The following is an 11,254-nucleotide window of genomic DNA, read 5'->3' as shown; positions in this document are numbered from 1 at the left end:
TATATATATATATATATATATATATATATATATATATATATATATATATATATATATATATATATATGTATGGATATCACGGATATATTTCCCTTCACGGACTAATATATTTTGAAGTGAAAGGAACAGTAAGTTCAATTTCTGGGAAGTCTAGTTACGCGATTAATTCATTTCAACCAGAAGGATTGGTTACGTGAGTAGTTCAGTTCAACCAAAAAGCTATACTCTGCATACGAAAATTATTTCTCGGGAACATGGAACTAAATAATGTATGTACAATATCTCATGAAACAATTGTTGGCAGAACAGTTGGTTGAGAAATACAAGAGATGCACTACTGAAAATGTGTTAATTGGTGGGTTGCAGCGAGTAATTTGCGAATTACTTCCTCACTCTCCAGTCCTCTTTATTGGGGTCATTACCAGCTTCTCACATTTCCGCAATGTGTTTGCTATTTTCGGATTAATTGCCGGATTATTCGGAGAATCATTTCTTAATTTCAAGCTAATTCAACAGCAACAGCCGATGAAATAATAACTTTTCAAAGTTATATTCTTAGTGATCTCAGCTCACTTTTAATATGATGTCAATTTAGATGGTTTTAGCTAGTCATTACATTTATCTTAAAGGAACAAGAAGGAATGGGAAAGAGGACAAGAAGATAACAAATGAAAAACTAAGCATATTCATGAATTTGATTACAACCACGTTTAAGATAGTCATAAATTTAGGATTTGCAAGGTACTATTTTCAATGTATGGATTTATTTCAAATCATAGCTAAATAAATTATTTATCCTTCCGGAAGTTTTTCGTTAAACCGGTATTTGTAATCAAACAATTGACGCAAAAGCACAGACCGTTGATGGATTTAACACATGGTTGTGCAGGTACAGGTAGAGGTACTGGTACTGATACGGGTACGGAAAGCCTAAGAAGCGGCTGTGTCGTCTCGGGTACTAATTTGAAAGGTAAAGATGGAGGTGATGGCCTAAAGAGTTCAATTGGTGCTAATGCACTAGGAGATCTTAAATGAAGTGCTGACGTGGAGGTTGATTGGAGAACTGTCGCGGCATCGCCTTGGTTACTGTTTCGAACTTCATCCAGTTTCCGTCGCAGTTCATTATTTGCTTTTGTTAGGTGTTTGATCCTGAAAGAACATTTTCCTATAATTCAAAAATTCATTTTTAGGCCAAGATCGACTTTACCTCTTAAATATTTTTTGGAAAAGCAAATTTAAAAACAAATGAAGATCAATTTGGATTAGGAACAATGAATATTGAGCATCTGAAAGAGCACTCTTCAGAAACAGGAATGCACAGAACTAATCCAGATTACTTCCTTTCCATTTTATCGCCTGCTGTTAACTGAAGAGTTTAGACTTACCAATTACTAGCTAAAAGCAATGTATTGATTTTAGACATTTTCTTGGATCCGGTACGATGCGAATATGGCAAACACTGTCGGAGTTCATCAAGTGCATCATTCAGATCATGCATTCTTTTCCGTTCCCTTGAATTAATACTCATACGCAAGACCGCCTGTTCCTGAAAACTTGGAGGTTTTAGGCAAAACCTGACATTTACAGTTCACCAAAAGAGAAGTTGTTAAACGAACCTCTCGAGAACTGAAGGAAAATCCATAACTAGAAATGAGTACCTCCTCGTTAAGACCTTGCAACTTATTCGATTTCTCGGGGTTTACTCTTTTTCTCCTTACGTATGGCTCAATTTCTTCCATACTTAACAGACTACTCTGAAATAATGAGTTGAATGAACGACTACTGCAGGTATGTATCTTCACTTCAATAATGTTTCACATAAAGTTGTCTGCCAGACTTAGTATTAACTTGGAAAATCTTTACTGACCTTTTTGTTGAGCTCATAACATAATTTGAATGTTTGAAATTTAGCTTCATTAAAATTTTATCCCACCACTTGTTTTGAAATTCAGCTAAATTTAATTTAGATTTCACTAGCACAAGCTGTTTGCTGTGCACTAGAAATGTAACACTGGCTGGTTTTTATCATATATGTTGCTAAAAGTTCAGTAGTTGTTTAAAACTCATTCTTAAGAAGGTTTCTGGTCAAGGAGCTGTTGTAAGGATGCTCACAAACGTAGACTTCAGGCTATTTTGTCTGATTAATGCACTGATTACTCATATAATTTATTGTAATAAGAAGTTACAGTTAAGTGCTATATTTATTGTATTAGAGGGATGTTACGACAATTAAGCGTTAACTTCTTTTTAATCGTAAAAAATAAATTGCAAATTTTTCATGTTGTAAGATCGCAACATTCGGATGAGCAAAATTATGTTAGACTAAGAAGTTTGAAGAAAATCAAGCAGCTGAATTAAACTGCATTTAGTTGAATGTAACCTGCAGTTCGAAAATTTTTAAAACAGAATCATCGAGTAGCATTTCAGATATCACCGTCACATCAACTAACTTCATTGCCTACGTGACACTGTCCCATTATCATTTTTTCTTCATCAATTGAATGTTATAATATGGCAGTAGAATAATACTACGCTGACAAACGTACGTCTAGAAAAGTTACTAAACTTGTGCAAAGGTTGCAGACGCGAATAGTAGGCAAATAAGCAAGTGATGAATAATAGTAGGAAGTTTACCGTTCTTGGAGAATCCTCCGAGTCGCTCATGACGTGAATGTTTAGTGAGTAACAGAAGAAAACAACCGATTCAATAAGATAACCCTTCTTGTTTGTTTTTTAAAATTCCATCATCCAAGAGCATTTCCAATGACCTCTCATATGCAGCCAGAGAAGGTGGTGGGTCTTCTTCCAGCCAAATCGTATAAAAACATCCGCCAATAGGGCGGTCCTTTCTGCTCATTCGCTGGTTTGGTGAAATAACTACCGTAAACAAAGGAGGGAAGAATACACAGATATGCATATACTGCAAATGGTGTGCACCCCATGGTGTCCACCATTTGTAACCCAGACACAATACCGTAGCTTACTCTCAGCTGTCTCATTTTAGAGATGCATATTAATATTCAAATTCTTCGAGAAATTATCAAATAACTCTTGATCATTATTATGAGCAACAACACTGCATCCGTTCTACGGAAACGTTACATTACCGTTTCACTTCCTGCCATACACTTTTCAGGAAGAGACTATCAATTATTCCAAATGAAACAAACTATCCATTTTGATATAGCAATCTTTTTAATAATGTCAAACACTTCGAATCTAGCCTACCTGACTGACTGATTTGCTTCGTATGAAGAAAAGACAATCTACGAAATATTACCTTGAATAAAAAAGATTGACTAACACTCCATGGTAGACCGAATCTTTATTCAATGAGAGCATTTGTTAGCATAAAGTGATACCATTTGGCTTTAATAATGTAAAACTGATTTCAAGGTAATGGGAGCAGCAAATCTTTTGTATAACATCCAATTACATTTGCAAAAGTTTCACGTTTCGGATCCGACTTAACGAAATGAACCGAGAGGAATTCTCTCACTAGGTGTATGTTCGACATCAACTTTTACAAAGAAGGTTAAGAGCCACTGATTTGTTTGACCTTGGATCATTTCAAGCAAGACCTTTATTTATCAACAATAAGAAGCAATATAAAATAATTGATTTAAAGGTAATAAATTAGTTAAGAGAAATAATCTTTTTTATAACAAACCTTTGGCGATTTAAAATAGTTTCACAACACAATCCGTGCCAGGATATTCGGGAAGATTTAGATGATACTTTAGAGCGAGAGCTTTCGGCACAAACCGACCACCGACATAGTGCGCTCGACCGTGAAAATGTTTTGCGCAAAGTTTCGGTGCAGTTAACGATATTAAAACATCAGGATTGAATGCAAATTGTTCCTCAAGTGGTCCCTTCTCAACATCCCATCCTGAAATACAGTATATTGGGTAACCCGAATAACTAATTGAATGACGTCGGATTGAAAGGTTATTTGATTGAGGAAAGCAAAAGCATGCGATGAGCCGGCTCAATTCCATAACGAAACAAATTTACAGAAATCGAAAAAGTGAAATGTGGCTGGAATTCACAGGGACATGATCAAAAGAATCAGAAGCAATTTCACCAGCAGGGAGCTGGCAAAATGGCGGCATGCAAAAAATATCAGTAAAAAATCTCATTAATGACACTGACGGGAGGAATAAGGTGTGAAAAAGTAGAAGTAAAGCACTCCTTTCAACATACAACTCTTTCATCAACAAAGCATTGCGATCTTCCCCATATCATATAGTATTTATTCAATTTACTAATTACTTTTTATTGCTCACAGTGAAAAACGTCTTAAATTCCTTCAATACTAACGGTACTAAAGAAAAGGGGGAAAAAGGGTATGAAGCAAGAAATTCCACTTCATTACTGTGACCACCTTTCGAGTGATATTGCATATTGCACAACAACCATCTAAAAAAAGTATTGCATTCTCAACTAATGACAGAATCTGATTCTAAACTTTCAAATTCTAAACTATTAAAAATATTGTATCGAAATGACTTGAGTTTTTCAGGCAATTCTGCAACTTAAAACAAAAGATTCCCGACATTATGGTTCCTACAATCTTTATTTTCCAAACCTCGATTATTTTAACGAATTTTTAGAGCGCTCTGTAATCATTTCTCAAACTTTTTATAAAAAAGTATTAGCTTAAAAAACAGCTTAATAATTAGTAATTACTGGAGGCGGAAAATCTTGACTATTAACATGGCATTTTATCAAGTCCTAGAACACGAAACTTCTAGTGTTTTAGCCTTAAATAACCTCTGTTTTAAAAATGGTTCCTCTCAAATTTGCTTTAGTTGTCTATTTGAGCATGAAACTTTGAAATGTTTAGAAATGTGACGATATTGCAGGGAATAATTCATACATTTTCTAATTAAATGACAATCAAAAAGCGAATATTGGAGAAAAATGCTTTATTGAAGATATTCATATTTATATTCGCCTCGAAAACATCTGAATAAATTCATTTACCTGAAGGTATATCGATTGATACCACTGGTAAGGAGCTTTTATTTACTGCCTCGACTACCTGATCAAATGGTTGTCTTAACGGTGGTTTGAAACTAAATCCAAATAAAGCATCCACGACCAACGTGAACTTATTTTTCATATCAGACGGATTTTTGAAAACACTGTCATCGATATGTGGTATACCCATTTTTTCTGTTTGCTTCACAAGGCGTTTCATCAGTTCTGATTTTGATTGTTTTGGATAGAAAATAGATGGCTCGAAGCCCTACAAATGAGTTTTGATAATTTTATTTGAAGGATATCAAAATTACCTTCCATTTAAGACAGTTAGAATATGCTTATCAACAGTCTACGTCAGTGCTCTATATATTGTCCTGATGTTTTGAATATTCTTAACAGTTCAGCGAAAAGAATGAACAGTTCATAGAGTAGCTTATCCACGTTGAATGCATAAGTGACGAATAGCTTGCGATCCAGTGCAACCGTTTCAGATGGAGCGTTATAACCTAATTTAGTACTCCAAACCAAATTGCCTGACTACTCCTAAACAAAACCGACATGTTTTCACAAGCTTACAAGAAACGTTAGGTGGCGTGCACATACGAAACCATCACCGCCATTATTTCCTGGCCCACAAATGATGAGAATTTTTCCTTTATCGTAACTGCGTGCTATTGCATGAGCGCAACTTAAACCTGCAAGCTCCATTAACTGATCCACGTTGAATGCATAAGTACCGAATAGCTCGCGGTCCAGTGCAACCGCATCATACTGACTGAAAATACACCGAAGAAAAAATAACATAATATTAGGAAAAAATTGCAAAAAAATTTTGAAAAATCAGAAAAACTGACTGAACTTTGTAAGCGATGATCATGTGCAAGCCGTTACTCAATTTATTAACTGATAATCAAGTATTAAACCTGTATTAAACTGCTCCCATGAAATTATTCTCAGAGCTACTAGCAATATCAAGAAGAAATCAAGTACTACTTCAACAGATGAAAATAATGAATATAAAAGCATCGAACTTAGACATGAAATATTTAATGACACTTCCTGACATCTTTTTTATTCCTGATTTCCAAGATACCTCTTACTAGGATATTGAAGAAAACCAATATGGATATGAAAATGTTAAGCGTGAAGATAAATCACTTATTTCCTTGATGATATCAAGTTACAGGGAAAACAGGAAAAAAGAAATGCAGTAGTCAGTATAGGACGAGACTTCTTAGAGGTGATATCAGTGGAATTTGAAATACGTAAGTGCACAATAATTTTAGCTAAGACGGATAAAACAGTAAATTTTAACAGATAAAATACTAGAAGGTAAGAAAGAAGCATTATAAAAAGAAGGGAATTGCGGGGAACGGTTCTTTAGAATAATGATATACATAATATTGCAGCGAAAAAGAATCTCTCATGAATAGTTGAAAAGAATTAAAAAAAAACACTGCGATAAGAACTACAAGATAATACTGCTTGTGAAAACAACACAAGATAGTAAAATCAATATTAAGCAGGCGTTGTTGGTCAATGTGAGAGAAGTGGTTGCAGAAGAGTTGAGAAAACATCTAGCGACGATTGGGATGATATAACAACAATTGTAGAGCCAATTTTATTAGAAATCAAACATATACTAGAAAATATCTTAGTAACTTTTGGGTCGTAAACCAAAATCCAGACAATGAGATTACAAGATAGACTCACGTTTATCCACCACACACTGTCCTATAATTTTGGTAGCGGACAGTAGCTAAGTACATAAGTTATCACATATCTTGAGAAATGAAACAGACCTGATAAAGGAAATATCGTTCACATTAGTCAACGCAGCAATACCTCTGGGTTCCATCAGCGCTTTGTTTATCAGATAAGCAAACGACCGTCTTGCACTGCAAAAAGCATAATCAAACAGCATACTGTGGTAGCCTGCAATGAGGCATCGTTGTTAAGAAGTAATTTTATTTGCAGCACTTCAAGAGGTACTCATTTGCTACCCATTTAAGCTCATCAATTTTCATTAATAAATGATGCGAGTGATGAAAGAAACAAAGAATATCTCGAGTTGCAATCCCTTTCTATAAAAAGCAGTGAAAGACTAGCAATTCTAATTTCACCAGTAAAGGGACAATAAGTGAGCGAAAAAGTGTAATAAGAATACACGTAATTAGCTCATACCCGATTAGCGAAAGAGAAAACGCTCTACACAACAATCCATCGTTAAAAACTTCCCGGGCCGCAAGGCTTTCTTCCGTAAAGTTTACTGAGATGTATGGGTCTTTCTTGGGTGGGAGTACGTGTATCAGGTTGGTAGTGTGGGTATCAAGTTGTTGTGTCTCCAATTCATCTTAAATAAATGAAAGTGTGAGAATCAATTGAAGAGGTTTGCAGGACACAAAATACATCCACTTATTTGTGATTCATTATTAACAGGGCTCATCGGGCCTTATTCTTGCTAATTGTTGCATTACGAAATGCTTTTTTGTGTGGCACAGGTAATGTTTGCTGCGATTATTTAACTCAGTCACAGTATTTTGTAATTTGTCATAGATGTAGTGAGTGAGGGAAGATTCGGCCATTATATACGTAATTTTAATTTTAGTTGCATTTGTGTTGAATGCATTTTTGCAGGCAAAAATTACGCTGAAATTAGTGACCTTAGGATTCGAGTTTGACGGTATGAGTTCAATTTATATTTAGTTTAATTTCTTTCAGTTTATAAGTAAAGTTTGTTAAGCTTGGATCATGTGAACGTTTTACCAAAAATTACTGGATTTTTTTCTAGAATTCACTCCGTCAAAAGACTGTGTATTGCTGCTGGACTGATTTATATGAGTAAACATTATCCGTTCTCAAGTACGTAATCGTTCACACCCACATATTTTCTAATGACTACAGTTCTTGCTTCATCTGGGCAGGGACCAGATCGTCAGGTAGAAGTGCAGTACTCGGATGCTAAGGTCATTTTTGTATACTCCAAGATTAAATGAATTTATTTCGTTTAAACTGTTTTTAGCAAACGGTGTTTCTTAGCAGTTGTTTTAAGAATAAATGGATTTTTCGTGATTGAAGACAACTAAATTTGGAACTAAACCTAATAATTTATTCGTAGGTTTTTTTTTCAATAGTTTGAAGGTTGCATCGAAATCAGTTTATTAGATTCAAAAGTCAACCTTCATAGAAATTATTTTCAGAACATGTGTTTTGAATTAGTTCACAAATTTCGTTTGTTTTGACTGCAGATAGTTGGTAGCGGTTCCTTTGGTGTTGTCTATTTAGCTGAGCTGGTCGACACAGGAGAACAAATAGCAATCAAGAAGGTACTCCAGGATAAGCGATTCAAGAATCGCGAGTTACAAATAATGAGAAAGTTAAATCATAAGAATGTTGTACAGCTCAAGTACTTTTTTTATTCTAACGGTGAAAAGAAGGATGAACTATATTTGAATCTGATTTTAGAGTAAGTCTTACATATGTGGTTTGTTTTAGTTTCATTTTCCACATTTTTTTTGTTTTTTAGGAATCTTTTTACCAATACTTCTCATTAAAATAAATATTTTCTGAATTCAAAACGGAATGAGTATATGATGCATATATGATGATGCATACTGCAAAATATATGATGGCATATATGATGCATACTGCAAAATGGTACGTGCTAAATTTCTAACTTTTAACCGAATAGATTCGTACCAGAGACAGTTTATCGTGTTGCCAGACATTATACCAAGTTACGACAAGCGGTACCCATCATATATGTCAAATTATACATGTTCCAACTGTTTCGAGCTTTGGCATATATCCATCAGCTTGGTAAGATTTTTTTCAGTTTGATCAACACATATCCATCCGCAGATACAGAAGATAAATTCATTTTTTTTATATTTTCATTAAGTGATAAGTCATAAATAAATATGAGACATTACGGGATGAAAGAAGGATAGTGGTACAACATTGCTGACTTTAAAAGTACAATATATATATATATATATATTTTTTAATCAGCCCTGTTGGTTTTTTCTTCTACACTACTCAAAAATCGTAGGGATTTTTTCGCGTTACAGTTGAGCTCTGTATATCAGTTATTCTGCATTCTTTCAGGAATTTGCCACAGAGATATCAAGCCACAGAATTTGCTGATCGATACTAAAACTGCAGTTCTTAAACTTTGTGATTTCGGTTCAGCTAAATATCTTATTCGAGACGAGCCGAATGTTTCCTATATTTGTTCTCGCTATTATCGTGCTCCAGAACTTATTTTCGGTGCTACCAACTATACGAGCAGGTATTAAGCGAAGATCCGCTAGCTGTATGTCAATAATAAGTGAAGATTCTTTGAATTTGGCTTAGAGCGTATTTCAAGTTTGATTTCATCTTTCTAGTTTTTTAATTTTGCGTCCTTCCGGGAAATAGTTTATTTTATTTATCCAGCAAATATTATATTGCCGGAATGGTTTTAATAATTTTACGACATTACAAAATATATGAACATTTGATCACTTGTTGCAGTATCGATATGTGGTCAGCAGGGACGGTTTTAGCAGAACTTTTGTTGGGCCAGCCGATATTTCCCGGTGATTCTGGTGTTGATCAGCTCGTAGAAATCATCAAAGTTCTTGGCACTCCATCAAAAGCACATATTCATGAGATGAACCCTGATTATAAGGAACGCACCTTCCCTTCTATCAAAGTGAGCACTGATCAATTGACTTATGATATATAACAGCATTACAAATTCTGGATAGTGTAATAGTTGCGAAGCAATAATTATGATAAATCTATGGGGAACACTAATAATTACTGTTCGACAAACGATATCGTAACTACAGTAATTCATCAACTGTAGATCATTCGTTTTCCTTTTATTTTTTTCTTTTAAATTTCATTTTATCATTTTTTTCTGTTCTTTTAAACTGAATCTGAAATGTTTCCATTACGTTCAATTTTCTAATCAACAATCTGCAGCCACGTCCGTGGATACGTGTTTTCCGTTCAAATACAAATCTGGAAGCAGTCGATCTTGTATCACTTGTACTTATTTATTCACCACATCAACGACCCAGCCCGTTAGAGGCTTGCGCACATTCATTTTTCGATGTGTTGCGCAATCCGGGAACAAAGTTGCCCAATGGACGTAATATTCCGTCATGTATAGATTTTACTTCTGAAGAATTGTGCTGTGATTCCGCAATGGCATCATTGCTCTGTGGTGCTCAGGTTTGTTTTTAAAATGAGGGATCTGTGCAAAATTTGTAGTTTTTTAATGCTAGTTTATGTCCCATTCACTACTGAATACCTACGAACGAGGTGGTTAAGGTCATTTAATTTCTAAATAGTTCACTTTATTACTTGCATCTGGAGATGCAACGATTATGACCTCGGATTTTAAATTAGGATGTTGCAAAATTATGATATTATTATGTATGTTTTTCTATATAGTAGCTTAGGAACTTTTCCATACAAACTCGATTTTAAACAAAGATGATTGTTGAGTCCATATTTTGCTGGAAAAGTTAAAGCACTTTATATTTGATTTCCTTTATAGCATGGCGTGAGCAATTAAACGTAGTCAAATAAGAATTTTGAAACCATTGGCGTCTATAAAATTTAATGCGATCAATACCGCAATTAGTGTTAGTAGTGAAAAATTAATCTTTTTCGGTAAGAAACAAATAAATTAAAGGTAAAGAAAATGGACTTTGTGGACAATGAAGAAACGATAAATTGTAGTAACGTAAATGCTGTGAACAGCTGAGTAAGGGAAGATTGACTTCTGGCTTTGGGAGCTGTCGAATGGTTGTGTTTTCGCATGCAAGCAAAATTTCTATTATCTTTCCATTTGCGTTTTTGTAGAACAGCCACATTGTTTTGTTGCGTTAGTTTTATATTTCTAGAAATATGCAAATTAATAGGATAGTTTTCATTTTTTCATTTAGAAATGCTCGTAATTTGAGTCAAATATACATTTCCACTTTTGTAGGATGTTTATGTTCACTTCATTTCGTCTGGAAAATTTTCATTGCTACTGAAGTAAAGGTATCTTAATTCCATAACGTCATGCGGAAATGGATCATATCGATCCCAAATAAAATGTTTTGTCTATTGGTTTACGATTTGTAGGCTGTACAAGATATTTCAATTTTGATTTTGTCATGAGGAACGGGAAACAGTTCCTGTAAGTTTGTGAATATTGTATGCTATATGGAAATTAGCAGTGAATCTAATACACTTGTACATATGAAGGCAAGACACAATATTC

At 34.4% G+C, this 11,254-nt stretch overlaps 3 protein-coding genes across 3 annotated transcripts; 1 reads left to right on the top strand and 2 right to left on the bottom strand.

Annotated features, from left to right (window-relative positions):
* Positions 1–788: 788 nt before the first annotated feature.
* Positions 789–1,739, bottom strand: LOAG_03084 (helix-loop-helix DNA-binding domain-containing protein; the record flags this gene model as incomplete). The annotated part of the gene is made up of 3 exons (XM_003138621.1): positions 789–1,149; positions 1,386–1,546; positions 1,659–1,739. 3 exons carry the CDS (start codon positions 1,737–1,739, stop codon positions 789–791), a joined length of 603 nt encoding a protein of 200 aa, XP_003138669.1.
* A 1,905-nt stretch (positions 1,740–3,644) lies between these two features.
* LOAG_03083 (YjeF) lies at positions 3,645–6,913 on the bottom strand (the record flags this gene model as incomplete). The annotated part of the gene is made up of 4 exons (XM_003138620.2): positions 3,645–3,892; positions 4,990–5,254; positions 5,566–5,764; positions 6,792–6,913. 4 exons carry the CDS (start codon positions 6,911–6,913, stop codon positions 3,681–3,683), a joined length of 798 nt encoding a protein of 265 aa, XP_003138668.1. The 3' UTR covers positions 3,645–3,680.
* An 819-nt stretch (positions 6,914–7,732) lies between these two features.
* LOAG_03082 (CMGC/GSK protein kinase) lies at positions 7,733–11,080 on the top strand. Its single transcript, XM_020446208.1, has 7 exons — positions 7,733–7,955; positions 8,238–8,455; positions 8,681–8,808; positions 9,097–9,280; positions 9,505–9,685; positions 9,961–10,212; positions 10,679–11,080. The coding sequence occupies exons 1-7, from the start codon at positions 7,884–7,886 to the stop codon at positions 10,748–10,750; spliced, it is 1,107 nt and encodes a 368-aa protein (XP_020303420.1). The 5' UTR covers positions 7,733–7,883; the 3' UTR covers positions 10,751–11,080.
* The last annotated feature ends 174 nt before the right edge of the window (positions 11,081–11,254 follow it).

This window comes from Loa loa, assembly GCF_000183805.2.
Source record: "Loa loa unplaced genomic scaffold supercont3.30, whole genome shotgun sequence".
Classification (NCBI taxonomy): domain Eukaryota; kingdom Metazoa; phylum Nematoda; class Chromadorea; order Rhabditida; family Onchocercidae; genus Loa; species Loa loa.
Note: the sequence above shows the minus strand (reverse complement) of the source record. Positions and strands in the feature narration are given on the sequence as shown.

Coding starts and splice junctions, on each gene's coding strand:
- LOAG_03082 (XM_020446208.1), top strand. CDS start 7,884: ATGACTACAGTTCTTGCTTCATCTGGGCAGGGACCAGATCGTCAGGTA. Junction 8,809..9,096: donor GGCATATATCCATCAGCTTG/GTAAGATTTTTT, acceptor GCATTCTTTCAG/GAATTTGCCACAGAGATATC. Junction 9,281..9,504: donor GCTACCAACTATACGAGCAG/GTATTAAGCGAA, acceptor CACTTGTTGCAG/TATCGATATGTGGTCAGCAG.